Source organism: Podarcis liolepis (genome assembly GCF_965112155.1).
Source record: "Podarcis liolepis genome assembly, chromosome: 12".
In the NCBI taxonomy this organism is placed as follows: domain Eukaryota; kingdom Metazoa; phylum Chordata; class Lepidosauria; order Squamata; family Lacertidae; genus Podarcis; species Podarcis liolepis.
In genome coordinates, this window is record NC_139563.1 from 47,632,839 (window position 1) to 47,652,273 (window position 19,435).

General features: G+C 42.3%; 1 protein-coding gene across 3 annotated transcripts in view; it reads left to right on the forward strand.

Moving 5' to 3' along the window:
* DNAJC13 (DnaJ heat shock protein family (Hsp40) member C13) overlaps positions 1–19,435 on the forward strand; it is a 63,179-nt gene that overhangs the window by 33,917 nt on the left and 9,827 nt on the right. For all 3 annotated transcript variants that reach the window (XR_014517653.1, XM_083467748.1, XM_083467749.1), the window contains 21 exons: positions 3,019–3,120; positions 3,308–3,412; positions 4,233–4,435; positions 4,916–5,000; positions 5,166–5,320; positions 5,678–5,723; positions 7,517–7,671; positions 7,884–8,085; positions 9,133–9,248; positions 9,848–9,926; positions 11,096–11,231; positions 11,883–12,067; positions 12,635–12,709; positions 13,739–13,858; positions 14,282–14,461; positions 14,986–15,153; positions 15,805–15,918; positions 17,143–17,259; positions 17,801–17,978; positions 18,212–18,303; positions 19,292–19,391. Coding sequence is in view for 2 of the 3 variants with exons in the window: in XM_083467748.1 (XP_083323874.1) it covers positions 3,019–3,120; positions 3,308–3,412; positions 4,233–4,435; positions 4,916–5,000; positions 5,166–5,320; positions 5,678–5,723; positions 7,517–7,671; positions 7,884–8,085; positions 9,133–9,248; positions 9,848–9,926; positions 11,096–11,231; positions 11,883–12,067; positions 12,635–12,709; positions 13,739–13,858; positions 14,282–14,461; positions 14,986–15,153; positions 15,805–15,918; positions 17,143–17,259; positions 17,801–17,978; positions 18,212–18,303; positions 19,292–19,391 (2,713 nt within the window). In the remaining variant the exon portion in view is untranslated. The remainder of the gene's footprint in view (positions 1–3,018; positions 3,121–3,307; positions 3,413–4,232; positions 4,436–4,915; positions 5,001–5,165; positions 5,321–5,677; positions 5,724–7,516; positions 7,672–7,883; positions 8,086–9,132; positions 9,249–9,847; positions 9,927–11,095; positions 11,232–11,882; positions 12,068–12,634; positions 12,710–13,738; positions 13,859–14,281; positions 14,462–14,985; positions 15,154–15,804; positions 15,919–17,142; positions 17,260–17,800; positions 17,979–18,211; positions 18,304–19,291; positions 19,392–19,435) is intronic.

The window sequence follows — 19,435 nt, forward strand, 5'->3', positions numbered from 1 at the left end:
TGTTCATGCCTCCTCCAAACATCTTGCCACTCTCTTGCATTTGTGTTATGGCACTGGAGGAGATATTACAATTTTGATTAATAACCATGTCATTAGATATATTGAATTGCTGAGATGATATTATATGTCTTACAAGGAGATAATAATAAGAATAATTTTATTATTTATACCCTGCCCATCTGGCTGGGTTTATGCAGCCGCTCTGGGCAGCATCTAGCAAAATGTAAAAATTTATAAAATGTCAAACATTAAAAACTTCCCAATACAGGCTTCCTTCAGATATCTTCTAAAAGTTGTGTAGTTCTTTATCTCCTTGACATCTGATGGGAGGGTGCCACTGTCGAGAAGGCCCTCTGCCTGATTCCCTGTAACTTCACTTCCACCCAACATTTTCCTTATCTCACAAAGGATACGATACTTTTGGTTGGAAAATCATAAGCCACTCTAGTTTGTTACCCTTTGAATCACTAATATTAAACAGAAAGGCCTATAAAAGTCTCACCAATTATTTATTTGCTATTTGCTATTAGTCCACCCCTCTGCAATGCAGGAATCATTTGCCCAGCGTGGGGCTCCAACCCTGACCCTGAAATTAAAAATCTCATGCTCTACTGACTGCGCTACCCCAGCTGTCAGTCCACTGGCTTTAAGAAAATATTTTAGATGCTTCATGGACAAGCACAGTTCATATGTGTGTTTTTTATTTTACCTGTCCTGATCTTTTAAAGATAGGCTCAGTTAAAAGTCCCAAATCCTTAAAAAAAAATTATTCTTGTATTAAGGAATAAGATAAAAATAGACATCAAGGGTCGTCCCCATTAAAATTGATAGCTATGGCTCTTAGAATATACAGTGGTGCCCCGCAAGACGAATGCCTCGCAAGACGGAAAACCCGCTAGACGAAAGGGTTTTCCGTTTTTGAGCTGCTTCGCAAGACGATTTTCCCCATGGGCTTGCTTTGCAAGACGAAAACGTCTTGCGAGTGTTCCGCTTTTTCCCCGCTCCCCCCCCCCTTTTTCTAAGCCGCTAATAGCCTTTTAGCCGCTAATCCGCTAAGCCTTTAATAGCCGCTAAGCCTTTAATAGCCGCTAAACCGCTAATAGCGTTAAGCCGCTAATAGGGTTGCTTCGCAAGACGAAAAAACCGCTAGACGAAGAGACTCAAGGAACGGATTACCGTATTTTTCGCTCTATAACACGCACCTGACCATAACACGCACGTAGTTTTTAGAGGAGGAAAACAAGAAAAAAATATTCTAAACAAAACAGTGGATGTATGATTTTTGTGGTTCATGCTGTGGCCACAGACATGTGATCTGACGGTGAGTTTGGGGTAGCCCAATGCAAAAATCCTGAGGATCCATGTGGGTCCATGCTTTGTAACCACGTTTTTGCCCCATTGCGGCCCCATGAAACAGTGGGTGCGTGTGTGTTTCTTGTGCAGGCTGTAGCCATGGACATGCTATGTGATCTGATGGTGAATTTGGGGTGACCCAGTGCAAAAATCCTGAGGATCCATGTGGATCCGTGCTTTGTAACCACGTTTTAAGTGGGGAGGGAAGGAAAAGCACTCAAGGGACAAGGAGCACACGTGGGGGGGTGTGGAGAAGGGTGCTGCTAATAATGCAGGAGAGGCTCCTCTCCGGCTTTGCTCCTTTAGAACAAGCAGGCTCTGCATCTCTCCCTCCTCCCCAGCAAGGAAACCACGATAGTAACCACTGAGACAAATCAAGAAAAAGTGCGACCAACACTCTCCCCCAACAAGCACAGTGAGGTCAACACACACACACACACACAGAGAGAGAGAGAGAGAGAGAGAGAGAGAGAGAGAGAGAACTGGCCCTAAAGTTGCAGGGCGCTGGAAGTCGAAGGGGCGCTGGGGGAGTGAATGGGAAGCAAGAGAAGGAGAACGATCCCTCACACACACACAGACACACAGAGTGTCAATTCTAAAGTCGCAGGGGCGCTGGGGGAGTGAATGGGAAGCAAGAGGAAAAGGAGCCCTCACACACAGAGAGACACACAGTGTGGATTCTAAAATCGCAGGAAGAGTGAATGGGAAGCAAATCACACACAGAGAGAGACACAGAGTGTGGATTCTAACGTGGGGAGAGTGAAGGGGAAGCAAGAGGAGAAGCAGCCCTCACGCACACACAGACACACAGAGTGTGGATTCTAACGTCGGGAGAGTGAAGGGGAAGCAAGAGGAGAAGCAGCCCTCACGCACACACAGACACACAGAGTGTGGATTCTAACGTCGGGAGAGTGAAGGGGAAGCAAGAGGAGAAGCAGCCCTCACGCACACACAGACACACAGAGTGTGGATTCTAACGTCGGGAGAGTGAAGGGGAAGCAAGAGGAGAAGCAGCCCTCACGCACACACAGACACACAGAGTGTGGATTCTAACGTCGGGAGAGTGAAGGGGAAGCAGGAGGAGGAGAAGGATAGCTCAAGCACACGCACACACACACACACACACACAGCCCCTACAGTGCCTAATCCAAAATCGGACAGCAAAAAACTGCAGGCAGGGACAGAGAGCACGGGGTTGTTTTAAAGCAGTCAACTCCCGCTCTGCTTTTCTCCCTCCTCCCCGGCTCCGCTAGCTGACAGGAGCCGCTTACACCCGCTTTGCTGTTTCAAAGCGAGCCACGGACTGCTCACGACTGCAGCAGATTCCCCCGCCATCTGTAGGCATTCGCTCCATAACACGCACAGACATTTCCCCTTACTTTCTAGGAGGAAAAATCTGCGTGTTATGGAGCGAAATTTACGGTAATTTCGTCTTGCGAGGCACCACTGTATCTGTGATTTTTATAAGTGTGTGCTAATTTTAAAGGTTCTGACGTATTTGTTTGTACATCAGTTTATGTATTTGTGTGTATTAGTGTCATTAAGTAGCCTGCCTGGGTAATTGTGTAGCATGAAGTTAATGGATTATGCTTAACTAAATCACATAATCTTGTTATCTTATGTTATAATTAAACACACGTGACCGTTGTTTTCCCTTTCTTGCAGAAAAATGTCAAGGAGCTCATGGATTCAAATGGCATTCGGATCCTTGTGGACCTCCTTACTCTTGCCCATCTGCACACAAGTCGGGCAACCGTGCCGTTGCAAGTAGGACATCTTTTTAATTTCTTTTCCTTCCATGTATATAATTTAGGAGTGGGTTATTAAAAAACTCCTTAGCCATATTGTAGTTTCTATGAAATAAGCTTCAAATCGAAGCATTTAGTGCTGTGAAAGTAGTTCATATGTGTGTTGTTTCTGACTCTAAATGGGGTTGTTGTTTTTCATTTTTAAGAGCAATGTAATTGAAGCATCACCTGATATGAAGAGAGAGAGTGAAAAAGAGTGGTACTTTGGCAATGCAGACAAAGAGAGGAGTGGTCCTTACAGCTTGAACGAGGTAACTTTTCAAGTGGCGGTTGCGCCTTTTGAGTCAAAGGTAACGAACACAAAAAGCACAACGTTGTTCGAGCAACCTTCCTCACTCTGGTGACCCTCAAATATTTGGGGCTCTCGCTCCATCAGTCCCATCCAACGTGGCCAATGATCAGGGAGTTTCAGAGCAGGTTGAGAAAGGCTGTGTTACAGCATGCCCCGTAACACTTGAGGAAAGGATGTGCTTATAGATATATCTCATTTGGTCATTGTTGTTCTTGGGAATTTCAGCTTCCACAATTAACAGGTATAATTTCAGAGCCAGCACATGCTGTGTGGTTTGTATGGTTTGCTTTGGAGGGGAAATGTCCCACTTCTTGGTTGACAATTCCCTAAAGGTGGGGCACCTCCTATTAATCCCTTCATTTGGGTCTGCAGAACTGGGAGAATTTGACAAAGAATGGCTGGCAGGTTGTGCCAAATGGATGTTACCATTTCTTCCTGACTGGCTTTGGGGGTTTTTTTGTACTGCACATTTGCTAGCAACTGCTTTTTAAAAACTTAGTCCTCGTAGTAATTTGGCACTATTTGCATTGGAAATGTCTTCCATTTGTGGCCTCAGCGGATCCATAACCTGTTTGATTGCCCATTTTGGTTGGGTCAAAAGTTCTTAGGTTTGCTAAAATTCTGGTGCCTTGATATGATATCTAGGGATAGGTTGTTTAAAGGGTATGGTAGTGTCGGAACGAAAGTGCCTTCAGCACAACTTCCTAAAGACATAGTTTAAAAGAGACAACTGCATTATGGCTTTCTGTTTTCTCTGTGGCAATCCATTCCTAACATAGATGCAGGAACTGTGGACCAAAGGGGTATTGACTTCCAAAACCAGGTGCTGGGCCCAGGGCATGGATGGATGGCGTCCGCTGCAAGTTATCCCTCAGCTGAAATGGTGTCTACTTGCCACTGGGCAAGCTGTGTTGAATGAGACGGACCTTGCTACACTTATCCTCAACATGCTTGTCACAATGTGTAGCTATTTCCCCAGTAGGTAAGGTGTAAACAAAGAAGTTGGGGGGGGGAGTTGGGAAGGTGGGGGGTTGGACTAGAAGATCCTTGGGGTCCTTACCAACTCTACAGTTCTGTGGTTTTCTTTTCACGCAAACACCCATAGCCTTTATTCACCCCCTACACAGTTCCATCGACCTGAGGAGGTCTGTATCAACCACTTTGAGGGTAATCCTGTTTTACAGTACAGTGGTACCTCGGGTTGCATACGCTTCAGGTTACATACGCTTCAGGTTACAGACTCTGCTAACTCAGAAATAGTACCTCGGGTTAAGAACTTTGCTTCAGGATGAGTACCGAAATCGTGCTCCAGCGGCGCAGCAGGATGCCCCATTAGCTAAAGTGGTGCCTCAGGTTAAGAACAGTTTCAGGTTAAGTACGGACCTCTGGAACGAATTAAGTACTTTACCAGCTGGCCATTGTGCACTTCAAACGCTGATTAGGGAAACTTCTTCCCTTTCAGAGACCAGGATAATGCCATTATAAGGCCTTTGCCCAGAGTGAAGAGGCTCCTTTCTGACAGCACTTGCCTTCCTCACATCATTCAGGTAAGCTGATCTGCAGTCTGGTCGTCAAGATTTAGATGGCTTGCTTTTCAGCATATTTTGCTTTTTGAAAAGAGAAGAAATATTGGAGCTTTGATTGGGAGCAGTAGCCCTGATCTGAAATGCACAGTGTAAAACCATGTTAAGTTGTTGTTTTTTGCATTGCAGCTGCTGCTGACCTTTGATCCCATTCTTGTTGAGAAAGTGGCCATATTGCTTTTCTACATCATGCAAGACAACCCACAGTTACCTCGCCTTTACCTCAGTGGAGTATTCTTCTTCATCATGATGTATACCGGTTCCAACGTGCTCCCCGTTGCAAGGTGAAAGCAATAAATGTTTAGCATCTGTTGTATGTTTACTTAAACATAGAGTTTCACACCAGCTAAGTGTGAATGCAAGGATATGGCATTCGTTTCTGAGAGATTTTAAGTCATAAAATCGTTTTACACTTTTCATCTCTGGACCACCTTAAAGAAACCAGGCTACGTTGTATAATGGTGATAGTGAGGGGTCGTTTGATGAAGAGAGAGTCCCTAGGGGCTGTATTTAGTGCTAGATGGCCAGTGAGAGCCCAAGAATCAGAGGGGTTAGAGGGCAGGTGCAAGTTTTATAGTCCCATTAACCTGCATTCTGAGCTCCTGCCATTGAGCTAAAAGTATATATGAATTATTTTCTAGGTTTTTGAAGTATACACATTCGAAGCAGGCCTTCAAGTCTGAAGAGGTAAGCAGCAATTAATATTACAAAAGAAACTGGCAATGCTTCAACAAAACAAGTCAATTCCAAGTATGCGCTAAGTATAAGCATTTAAACAGAGAAAATGTCTGGGGGGGTCTTGTTGCTATCTGAAACAACTCTCTCTCTTCAGAATGTGCTGGATCCTTTTAAAAGGCAAATTGACAAAAGTTTGTTGCGCTATTAGCTACACCATGTTTAACCAAACAGTTGGAAATATGTAACTGAATTTAGCGTTAGGAAGTTTTGGTGGAGATGAATGTGGAGACAACTCTTAAGCGTTAAATGCATTGGTAGTTGTGCTGCAATGTGATTGTGGAGGCAAGCCGCAGAGCAGTTTGAAGTTGTAGGAGTTGAAATTCCTTGAGACCAAGACAGCAGTGCTGTACTCACTCACTGCTGAGTACACATGTACAGTGGTACCTCGGGTTAAGTACTTAATTCGTTCCGGAGGTCCGTTCTTAACCTGAAACTGTTCTTCACCTGAAGCACCACTTTAGCTAATGGGGCCTCCTGCTGCTGCCGCACCGCTGGAGCACGATTTCTGTTCTCATCCTGAAGCAAAGTTCTTAACCCGAGGTAGTATTTCTGGGTTAGCGGAGTCTGTAACCTGAAGCGTATGTAACCTGAGGTACCACTGTACAGCAAGGGTAATAAACCTTCGGGCTCGTTCCATTCACTTCTGGGCAGCCTTGCAGGGCCCACATACCCCAGGGGGGGTGGGCAGACCAGATGCAGAGAATTTGGCTTTTATAGCAGACTGTATCCCATCTATGCAAAAGTCATAGGCTTTTCCTTCTCCTATAAAGGCATTCTCATGGTTCAATGACACATTCCAGCCGGGGAAGAGTACTGGGGGTTGGGGGTGTAGGGGTTTTAGACCAAGACAGTGCTTGGTGCGGCCTATATAGCCCAGGACCCTCATACTTATGGGATCGCCTTCTGGTATGCCCCGTGGAGGACCTTACGGTCCACAAATAATATCTTGGAGGTCCTGGGCCTCGAGGTTAAACTGGTCTCAACCAGGGCCAAGGCCTTTTCATCTTTGGCCCCAGCCTGGTGGAACGCTCTATCGCAGGAGACCAGCACCCTGCGGGACTTGACATCCTTTCACAGGGCCTGCAAGACGGAGCTGTTCCACTTGGCCTTCGGTCTGGGCCCAGTTTGACTCCCCTCTATGGACCCTGTAAGTTACCCCTTTGGCTCTTTTATCACCTCATGTGGGACCAGCATGGATAGCTGGTCCTGATGAATACTTGAGTTTCCCGACCCCTATAGTTGTAATGAAGGAATGGGTTTCCCAAACCCAAAACTGACTGTACAGGCATTTTTGGGAAACCCATTCCTTCAGTAATTCATGGGCAGTCATTTAATTTTATCCTGATTCTAATTTTTAAGCTGTATTTTAATCAGTTGTTTGATTGTGTTTTAATGTATTTGATGTTAGCCGCCCTGAGCCCAGTCTTGGCCTGGGAGGGCGGAGTATAAATAAAAATTTATTTACTTACTTACTTACTATGGAGAGGGTGGAATAAAGAGGCATGAAGGGCCGCCTTTGGACTCTGCGCCTGAAGCTCCTAACTCTTGATATATTTCAAGGGGGTTGGACTAGATGGCCCTCAGGGTCTCCCTGCCAACTCTGTGATTCTGCAAGTTGTGCTGCATATAGTGGCTTGTGAAAATTAATACCTCCATTATCACAAAAGCAACCGGTAAAGACGTGCAAAAGCGTGTTCATTTCATTTTCACACTTACATCCCGACAACTTCTTCTTTTTTTAGATGAAGGGGCAAGATATAGTTCAGAGAAGCATTCTTGGGCACATCCTGCCGGAAGCTATGGTTTGTTACTTGGAAAACTATGAGCCAGAAAAATTTTCTGAAATTTTTTTGGGCGAATTCGACACTCCAGAAGCTATTTGGAGCAGTGAAATGAGGTAATTTGATTTATACACTTCCAGCAAAAGAAGTGGGTTCCCCACCACCACCATCAATATTCCCCCCCCTTTCCCCCCCCCCCAGTTTGCTGACTGTAATTAAATTCATCTGATATCTTTGTGACTTGCCACAGATAACAAGGTTTAATGGTTTAGTGATCTGGAAGAACGTTAGCGATTGTTTGCTTCAAAATGCCTTTTGCAATTCACAGGCGCCTTATGATAGAGAAGATTGCTGCTCATCTTGCTGACTTCACCCCTCGTCTTCAAAGTAACACAAGAGCGCTTTACCAGTACTGCCCGATACCACTAATCAACTATCCTCAGCTGGAGAACGAGCTGTTTTGTAACATCTATTACCTCAGGCATCTTTGTGATAAACTTCGGTTTCCTGACTGGCCAATTAAAGACCCTGTAAGTCAAATGTCTTGCACTCTTCCTCAATCTGCAGCAAAGCAGAATTGAAAAATAAAAAGGGGAAATGTGAGAGCCATGACAGCTTTACTGGCATCTTGAGTGTGCCGTGATCTTAACAGTTCTGTTTTAAAGTATACAGTTTCAAAGCCTGTTAAGTTTAAACAAGGAGTGTGTTCAATGTGGTGGGGATGTAAGAAAGCTAAGGGGTATTGGGAGATGATATACACAGAAATAAAAAAGATGCTGAGGTTGACATTCCCCCCCCCCAAAAAAAACCCCGAAATGTTCTTTTTGGGTATGATAGAGGGTGAGATACCTAAGAATGCATTAAATATTGCTCTTTATGCAACTGCTGCGGCCAGAATAGCCTATGCACAAATGTGGAAGGATAAAAACAGTCCAGCAAAAGAGGATTGGCAGAATAAGTTAATAGAATATGTGGAGTTAGTGATGTTGACTGCAAAGATAAGAAACGTGGGAGATTTATGAAACTGTTATAATTCTTTAAACAATCTCCAAAGTTTTCCCACTCCTCTCTTATAAGATTGTTTAAAGAGATTGTTTGGAGATTGTTTAAAGAATTATAGCAGTTTCATAAATCTCCCAAGTAGGACTAGATCGACGAACAGCAGCTAAATCAATTAGAAGGTAGAGAAAGATTTATTTATTTATTTATTTATTTTATTGAGTATATATACCGCCCTGTACCTGGAAGTCTCAGGGTGGTTCACAGAAAAGATCCCAGCATATATAATCAGAATAAAAAGGAGGATAATGAAGATTATTGTGAAATGGATGTACCAATTTACTGTTAAAGCATCAATGAAATTAAAATAAGTAAAGGAGTATGTTCAAATTTTCAAATATAAGAGATAAAACTCCTATATTGCAGGTTTTCTAATAGAGAGGAGGGCCTAGGTGGCTGAGTAATAGGAGCTATCTCCCACTTCCTCTTCCTCTCCCTCACCCCCACCCCGGGAAGATCTGGAAGTTACATTAGAAGAACTCATTTGGAATCTTCTGTCCCCCCACCACCCTGCCCAGGTTAAACTCTTAAAAGATACCCTAGATGCTTGGAAGAAGGAGGTGGATAAGAAGGCACCCACAATGTCAATAGATGATGCTTATGAAGTTCTCCATCTCCCAAAGGGACAAGGACAGTAAGTTATGTGCTCTTCGGTTCCACTGACATTTTAATATAAATGACTCTTACGTTGTGTATCTTGCATCATTTAAACTTAGTTGCCCTCTGATTAAGTTCTAGAACCGGAAGAACAGCTAGTATGGCTGAAGTTTTGTACAGGAACAATAGTATAATGGTTCAGCATTGGACCACCTCTATTTCAGACCAGCCTGACCTATTGATTTGGAGGCATAGCAGTTAACTAAAGCGCAGGAGCCCACATAGCAGTGTGCAGAGAGGATGGGGGGGCAGGGAATCCAGTTTCCAAGACTGGATTGTCATAATAGTTTACACAGGCCTTGCTATTGTCACATCGGCAGTGCTGAAAAGTCACTGAAAATGCACCATTAGCGCTGCCACCCCTACTCAGCATTATATAAGAGACAAACTGGCCTACATCTTAGAGATAACATTTGTAGCTAACTCATAAAATGTGCTTTGGAAAGTGACCTAAAATCTGCCATTCAAAATAACATCTGCCAGAGTTTAGTTTGAAATCTATGTTACATTTTTCCCCCCTGACTGAATGACAGCAAATTGAATCCTAGGTAAGCAAATTCTTTATGTATCTGACAGGCACGATGAGAGCAAAATCAGGAAGGCTTATTTCAGACTGGCCCAGAAATACCACCCTGACAAGAATCCAGAAGGTCGAGTAAGTGCTATGTATTAAATATATATTATGCCTATAGGATGTATTGGGTCTGATCTGGTGTCAGCACAGGCTCTCTACTGTATACATGGATCTAGCCCAGTTAATGCAATGGGGGGAGCAGGTTCAAGTGTGCATTTGTTCAAATGTGCAGAGTCACTCCTTTTATGTCATCAGGACTGCCCATTTATGCACAAATTCCTGCATAATAGAAGTGCAACTGTTTGTTTGCTAAAGCTCTTAAATATATACATTTTTACATCAGAAAAGGGAAACAATTTTGAGTTATGGACCCCATTACATTCCAGTAGTGGAAGTTGCCAGATCCACACACAATCAGTCTCTCTCTCTCTCTCTCTCTCTCTCTCTCTCTCTCTCTCTCTCACACACACACACACACACACACACACCTTTTCCCCATGGTAACAGAGGCATATATTTCCTTTTAGTAACTCCATTCAAGTTTCACCTTCCATTTTCTTGGGGGGGGGGGAAATAGCTCTCCCAATGCCCCTTTTATCTGTCCTTTCTGTGCAAATGTGGCAAAGCTCTGTAATCCCAGCAGAAGAATGTAAATGAAGTCAGCACATCGCTGAACTGGAAGCCCTTAACCGCAACTGTTTTAAGCCCCAAACTTCAAAATGTAATTGCATCCCCAAAATTGTATGGACTACTTTTAGCACATCTGCCAGGAATACAGGTCTGTTAATTTCTCCCTCTGCTTTGATCTGATTGTGAGGGAAGAAGTCGTAATTACACAATTTGCACAACTTCAAAGACCCTTTCCCTTCCTGCTGTACAACTTACGGTTGGGAGGGGAAATCTGACTGCAGGTCTCATCCCTTCTTTACATTAAGTAATCCTTAGCCAAATACTGGAATACTGTGTACGATGCTGTCTGTACACGTGGCTGTTCTGAATAGGTTATACTTACGTTTCTTGTTAACTCTGTTGTCCTACTGTGTGTCTATGTGTAGGACTTTTCATAGAAGAGTATGGAATAAAAGTCAGAAAAACATTAAAATAAGCTCAAAATTAGAACCGTGTCTTTGAAGATTATGTAGTAGAAGACAGTCTTTCTCGAAAATCCTGACCTCTTTCTTTTGCAACATCAGCTGATTTATTTTGAGATTGGATTCATATCTGCTTCCTTACATGCATTGTATTTGCAGGATATGTTTGAAAAGGTGAATAAAGCGTATGAGTTTTTGTGTACAAAGTCAGCCAAAGTGGTGGATGGTCCAGATCCTGAGAATATAATTCTAATTTTGAAAGCTCAAAGCATCCTTTTCAACAGACACAAAGATGGTAATTATACTTAGCACCTGAAGACATAATTTTGTTTTGTAAAATACTAAATTTCATTTATGTGTTATTGAAAACTTTGGGCTTATTTGGGAGCTCACTGATTACAACCGATACAAATCATGTGGCAAACTATCAAGCTCTACCTTCTCAGGTGCATCACCTTGGTTTCATTGGAGAGTGGATTTCTGAAGGAGGGGAGGCCCCTGTACTTCTGGAGGCTGCAGTCCAGTCCAAAATGGACATTTCTTTGAATGCAGTGAATACTCTTTTCCCAGCAATTTAAAATCAACCAGTCTCCACTGATTAATAGGTGGACTTTTGTTGGTAGAAAACCTAGGACTTGTTCTAAAGCAAAAAGTCTGTATTCAAAACAGAGCCTTGATATTCTATTTTCCAAATGCAGCTCAGATTCACCTGTATACTGTCCGAGGAGCTGCCCAGAATCTTGGGAAATTCAACCTCTCCTACTTGTTCTGAAGTAGCTAATTCGTTTAGTGCATTCTGTGTTACACTTCTCAGGCCCTCCTTTCTCCTGTGTGGTTGGCCTTTGAAGTAAGAAACCATAAAATAATTTGTTTGGTATAGAGTAAGTGTCACCATGAGACTGATTCACATGTGAATGTTAATTCTTGGCATTCTTTTCTTTTCAAGATTTGAAGCCTTATAAATACGCAGGCTACCCCATGTTGATTAAGACAATCACAATAGAAACTTCAGACGACCTCTTGTTCTCCAAAGAATCTCCCCTGTTGCCTGCTGCTACTGAGTTAGCTTTCTACACTGTCAACTGCTCGGCACTTAATGCAGAAGAACTAAGAAGAGAGAACGGTATTGAGGTAGGCTCAAAATCCTCCTGTGGGTTGTGTTTTGCAGAGAGTGAGTTTTATTCTTTGCATCCTTTCTATTAAGCTCTGGTTTGCAAAATGCATTTTAATAACCCATTTTGGCTGGGTGTTGTCTGCAAAGCCAGCTTTCCCTCCTGTTTTCTAGCTATCTGTAAGTACATCTCAGAACTGCTGTTGCTGACTATTCTGTAAGCTTGCATAACCAATGCTGAATATTTCATGTCTTTGGCTTAATTTGCCTAAGAATAAGCAAGTAGATTGTTATTAAAAAAGACAAATATTAACTTCTAACTAATATCAAGCAAAAGAAACAATAACTGGGCTTCTAAGAAATGTTGCTAATGTTACACCAGATAATTTCAGATTATTGGTTTGGCTTAGAATACTTGAGCTTCTCTTTCTCTAGCAAGTAGGCATTTGAAGTATTAAATTTTACATTGTGGCTTTAAAATGGCACCCAAAAATTTGTAGAGAAATATTTGCTAAATGAGAACAATCGTTTCAACTTTTGCTGCTGACAGTGTTCAGGGGAAAAAAATGTCTTTTCTATCTCCACAGATTCTGCAAGAGGCTTTCAATCGCTGTGTTGCTGTCCTGACACACTTTAGTAAGCCAGATGATATGTCAGTTCAGGTAAGTGTACAGAATAATCCAGTAATGGAGGATTTAGCATATGTGTGAATGTGAACTAAAATGTGAATTGGCCATAGGAGACCATATTTGGGCAACTGTTCTAACTATTTACACTAACATACTTCTCACATCATATTAAAACTGTAGATAAAATAAACTATGGTTTAATGTGAATAAGAACAAACCTTGGCTACCTGCTTGTGGTTGGTTTGGAGAGAAACAAACCACCAGTCCAGGCTCGGATAACACAAGAAGCTATGGCTTATTTTTGGTGGTATAGCAGCAACAGGGAAGGAAGGAAACAGCTGCAATTTCAGTGGTGTGTACCAGCAATCTGCTTATTCTCATTAAAGCATAGTTTCTTTTAACGATGGAGATACCAAAGACTGAACCTGAGAACTTCCACATGCAAAATGTGTACCTTACCATTCTCCCATTTTGCCACAGCCCGTTTCTGGTGCCAACATTAAATGTAAAGAGTAAAGGGACCTTTGACCATTAGGTCCAGTCGTGGCCGACTCTGGGGTTGCGGCACTCATCTCGCTTTACTGGCCGAGGGAGCCGGCGTACAGCTTCCGGGTCATGTGGCCAGCATGACTAAGCCGCTTCTGGCGAACCAGAGCAGCGCACAGAAATGCTGTTTACCTTCCCACCAGAGTGGTACCTATTTATCTACTTGCACTTTGACATGCTTTCGAAGTGCTAGGTTGGCAGGAGCAGGGACCAAGCAACAGGAGCTCACCCCGTCGTGGGGATTCGATCTTCCGATCGGCAAGCCCTAGGCTCTGTGGTTTAACCCACAGCGCCACCCACGTCCCAGGTGCCAACATTAGACACTTCATAAATTGAAAAGAAGTAACAATGCTTCCCAAGACTGAAAGAAGTAATCACTTGGCAAATTACAGTGCTGTGTCTGCCTTCCTGGGACTCTTTATCATTCCTTTTCAACTTCTGAAGCGTGTATATTTGTAGTGCCTCTTATTATACACTGTCCCAACGCCATATGACTTCGCATTTTTCACTTAATAGGTGTGTGGGCATGTAAGTAAATGTTACAGTGTGGCAGCCCAATTTGAAGACTGCAGGGAGAAAATAACTGAAATGCCAAATATCATCAAGGATCTCTGCAGAGTACTGTATTATGGCAAGGTAAGCTCTTGTATGACTCCTATCTTTCTTTCCTAGCCTCCCATTTCTGTAGAACCTCAGGATTGTCCATTAAGTGGATGCAATCGATTGGGCCTATTGCCTTCCTTTTGAAAGCTGTAGAACTTCCTGTCAGAGCCCCAGTTCACATAAGACTTCCTGGGGCATGTAGACAGTTTTGTTTGCACATTGTCAATGGAATGTACAGACACAGTCCTTCTGTTTACCCTGTTATATTCTTATTTATTCTGTTTACCCTATTCTGCAATGTGATTAAAGCGCCACACTGCAGAAGCAAGAAACAAAAAGTGTGAAGAACGTGCCACTATTGCATTTTGTCATTTTTACGTCAGAAACACCGCTTGTCTCGTCCCTGCTGAACTGAAGCATTTCTCAGCCAAAGCAAATGTTTTCTTTCCTACTCAGAACATTCCCCGCGTGGCTTCCCTAGGGGTCGAGTGTGTCAGCTCCTTTGCTGTGGATTACTGGCTACAGACACATCTGTTCCAAGCTGGAGTTCTGTGGTATTTGCTCGGCTACATCTTCAACTATGATTACACACTAGAAGAGAGTGGGATTCAGAAGAGTGAAGATTCCAATCAGCAGGTAATGATAATAAGGAACTGTGAATAGACTGCTGTGCTTTAAATATATCCTGAGCAGCACTTCTGAGATGGCTGTAGGAACTTACAGTCATTATTTTAAAATCAAACACATTGCTTAATGTGCTGTGTTTTTAGGTAAAACTTTGCCTGTGTGTTGTAGCCTTTTTTGTGCGGTTCAAATGACATTCTCAAGATCAGTTGTGCTTGCTTGTGCCAAGCTTTGATCCAAAGAGAAAAGGAAGTTTGAAGAAGGGAACTTCTTTAAATTCTTTTAAAAAAACAACACACCCCTCTGCAGCACCCAAAAAGCCCCTCTAGAGAGTTTGAGAACCCTCCTGAATAGTGCACAGTGGGGTATAAGGAGACACAATGGCAAGTGACAGTCGCCCCAAATTGGGCAATGACATTTTTGCAAGTTGTGTCCATTTTATTTTGCGGTATTGCTTGTGAAGGAGGGGTGGTCTTGTTTCTTCATCTACTCAGGAAATCTATGCATGAGATTGATTCCCTATTTTCTGCTAACAGGAAGTAGCCAATACCCTTGCCAAGCTTAGCCTCCTTGCTTTGAGCCGTCTTGGCGGATATCTTCCCGGAGAACAAGCTACGCCTGAAAACCCAACCATCAGAAAAAGTCTTGCAGGCATGCTGACGCCTTATATTGCAAGAAAACTTGCTGTGGTCAATCCTGCCGAGGTACAAGAACATTTTAATATCCACGTTAATGTTTTTCCGCTTTTCTTGACAAGTATGCTGAGCATGTAAGTTCAGTATGAAAATTTAGTAATTTAGAAAAGGAGTCTTGACTGAGGCACTTGCGAGCCCCTTCAGTTCTCTGTGTTGCAGCCAATGGATTTTTGTTTAAGATAGTGGAGTGTTAATAGAGATGTGTTGATTCGTACAGTAGTCATCCTACTATTTCTAACTTGTCGTGTCTTCCTTGCCAGATACTAAGGGCTATTTCTCATGATATTGCTGCTACAGTGTTTTTGAGTGACTACTGCATATGGCAAACCAGGAATATTTGTGTGTGCACACGCAAACAGAAGAGAGAAACAGTGCTTGCTGCACTCAATAGTTGCAGAATAGAGACTGTTTCAGATTACTTTGGTAGCGCTTGAAATCATAAAGTGTGCATCTAGCCAGAGCTGGAGTTTTTAAGAGCAAATTCCAAATAGACTCGTGTTAAAGAATAAATAAGAGGAAATAACGTGCACATTGAGAAAGCTAGAAGGGTTACAGTGGTTTTGTAGTGGTATTAAGGTGGCCGGATGTAGATGCTGTAGAAAAAATGAAATATTCGTCTTGCATTCAAATCTGTCTTGCCATAACTGTTTCTTAACCTAGATTCTGAAAATGCTGAACAGCAACACAGAAAGCCCGTACCTTATTTGGAACAATCGGACAAGAGCTGAACTCCTTGAGTTCTTGGAATCTCAGCAGGAAAGCATGATTAAAAGAGTGAGGCACTTTTTCCTTTTTGTCGGGCTTGTTAGTTGCGAGTTTCTGAGGCAGGGAACTGAAAGAAGCAGCAAGTAATTCTTGTCGCTGCATTTTTCAGAATCATTAAACTGAGGTGTACAAAAGCCACACGGCCAGCTTCTTTTAATGTACAGTTATACATCGGGTTAAGAACTTAATTCGTTCTGGAGGTCTGTTCTTAACCTGAAACTGTTCTTAATCTGAGGTACCACTTAAGCTAATGGGGCCTCCCACTGCCGCTGCTACACAATTTCTGTTCTCATCCTGAAGCAAAGTTCTTAACCCAAGGTACTATTTATGGGTTAGCAGCGTCTGTAACCTGAAGCATATGTAACCTGAAGCATATGTAACTCGAGGTACCACTGTACCAGGCCACAAAAGTTTGGTGTCCTCCCGTGGGATTTATAGATTTCATCCCCTCATTTCTCCATTTATGGTCTCATGTTGTAAACAGCATCCTTTAACAAAAGCAAATGTAAATAACTCTGATCCTAATTCGCCATCAGTGAACAGAAAGGCTCCTTCAGTTCAGACATGACCTAAAACCAGGAGAGGCTCTTGGTGGCAGAGGTGGAGGAGACAGTTTTTCCTGATTCCTTTATCCCCTTTGTTGCATCTCATGTTGCTCTGGATGGAGAAGATGTTGAAGCAGCACAAGGGGCTGAGGGGTGACTTGTTTTCCCTCAGATATTTGCCCTCAGTTGAGTGACCGAGAGCTCTTTCTTTGCCAGTAGTACAGCTCAGGTCTTGCTTAGCATCTTCTTCTTTTTCTTTGGCAATCACTTGTAGCTGAATATGATTGTCATGCGTATTCAAGTTCTGCAGCTGGAGGTAAAAGAACAATTTCAAAACAACCTGCTTTTGGTTGCAGGATTCCTGTTGTAGCACCACACGTATTAAAAGATCATTGAGGGTTAAAGTGAGACCTGTGCAGGAATTAGCAACAGCCATGGGAAAGGACAGAAGTAATAGATATCTTCCCAAGTGCTGGCCAACTCTCCTCCTACCTTCACCTGCTTACATTTCTAGCCTTTTCTTGCAAAGGAAATGAGAACTGAAATCAAATTCTGTCCCCGCTTCATGGCGCCAAGCTTAAAGTAGACAATTCATATTGGGGAACTGTACTGCTTTTGCGTCCATTCGGCTTAATGTTTTTACTATGGGAAGCTGCAAATATATTCAATTGATTTTTACTTTCTAAAGGGTGACTGTGATAAAAGCTATGGATCTGAATTCATCTTCAGTGATCATGCAAAAGAACTTATTGTAGGAGAGATTTTTGTTAGAGTTTACAATGAAGTCCCCACATTCCAACTGGAGGTAAGATTCTACTTCTTGTTATTTGGTGAAGTCTTTTGGTTTTAAATTGGTTAATCCCTTTTTTTCTTCTTCTTCTTTTTTGCGTACCAATACGAAACATGTTAGATATTGAAGCTCCTTTCCTTGTCAAAATATAGGATGTACTAATTTGTTCTCAGTAAATCATCAACACAGCAGAAACGTTCAGAGGATCTATATCCATTCCCTCTGAATTTTGTTACATGTTTGTTATAACTCTTCGTTAAAAAATTCAAACGATGGGAAAGCAATCTTTTCAGAATGGAGTAACCCTATACTATAGAACTTCCTAGACTTTTATATAGCAGTCTTACCCTTCCTTTGTTATAATCTTGTGAGGAAGCCTTGCCACATGAAGCTGAAACACTACTGGTGATGTATCCTGATAGAGCGTTTGATTGTTCATCCCTTAATTGTAAATAGTTTGTAAAATATGGATACACTGTGTTAAGCAGCAGCAACAAAATGTTTACTTCCTCTCTATCTTTTTAATTTTCCTTCTTGGTTGTTTGTTATCCTACAGCTTCCAAAATCATTTGCTGCAAGCCTCTTGGATTACATAGGCTCACAAGCCCAGTACCTTCATACATTAATGGCCATGACTCACACAGGGAAAGTGGAGTCAAACCAACATGGAGAGAGGCTCAGAAGGGTTGAGATGGCCTTGGAGGCTCTGAGAAATGTAATAAAACACAACCCAGGTAAGTGAGGCATGTTAGACACCTTAAACATTCCTGTCGAACGACACCTCACTTTAGATTTTGGACGTTTTAGATGAATGCTTAGTCATACAGCTTATCACCAAACTAAAATGGCTGTTTAAGCTGATTCAGGTGGGTTTTTTTAATTTAAAAAATGTTTTTAAGATACCTTTGCTTAAAATTGCTTTAGCTTAGTCCGCTTTTAACCATAGCAGCTGTTTTTCTCCACGCAGGTTCAGAATGTGAATGCATAGGTCACTTTAAGTTAATCTTCTCCCTTCTGCGTGTCCACGGAGCTGGTCAAGTCCAACAGCTGGCTCTGGAGGTAAAAACCAAAGCGATAAAAGTTTCTTGCCATAGGAGAAAGTTCTTTACTTCGGAATATATTGTGTAGATTAATCAAAGCGGTGTTCACTTTTATGACAAATGTAAGGACGTTATTTTACACTCAGCCAGTAATGATTCTGATTTTGGGCTTTGTAGCTAGAGAATGGAGTGCAGGGCATCAAAATAGCTACCGTACATGACTTTAAATCTTCAGTTCAGAGACTATGTGAATAGTACTAAGGAATGTGCATTTAGCAGGCAGTAGAACACAATGACATTTGTCCAAATGTTCTTTCTGAAGCAACAGTGGCAGTCTTAATCTCTTACCAGAAGTCGCATCATTTGGCAGAAGCAATGGCCCGAGTTGCCTTGGCAAAAGTGACTGATATCTTTGCACCGACACTGTTATCCAGAGTATTAAAAAACTGTTATTCCCTCGCCCACCCCTATACACGAATATCCACCCCCACCCCCACTCCCGGCTTACATTTCCACACCTATTTGCCTGTTCTAAGAAGCTGGCTAAGTGTCAGATTTTTGGGGGACAGGGAGTCTTTTTTCAGCCCACATGATCCCAGATAATCACAGGTCATATATCTGTCGTTACACAAATCAGATTTGGCTACCTCGCCAAGGGTAAATGAAGCCTTTGCTTTGACCTCGCTCTGAATGGGTAGGAACAGCGATGCTGGGTTGGGAAGAGATAGAGAACTAGGGTCACGGCTTTTACCTGATGGTGCTCCTTCTGTTGCAAAATTAAACTAATGTTTGAAAACAGCATTTGGTCAAATATTTTGAAAGACATTTTCTGCTATAAATATTCACAGAAAATTCAGAGCGGCCTTTCTGGAAGCAAAGCTTGAATTTATGTATCCAATCAATATGTAGAAAATCCTTGTCTTGAAGGAATCAAGATTGACAACTAGTTGCTTCCATACCAGTCTAGCAGTTTTTATTTTATTTCATTTTATTTCTTTCTTTCACAGGTGGTGAACATAGTGACTAGTAACCAAGAATGTGTAAATAATATTGCAGAAGCAATGGTTCTTTCCAACTTACTAGCCCTCCTACATTCACTACCTTCAAGTACGTAGAGCGTGAGTTTACTTATTCAGTGACAAAAATACACG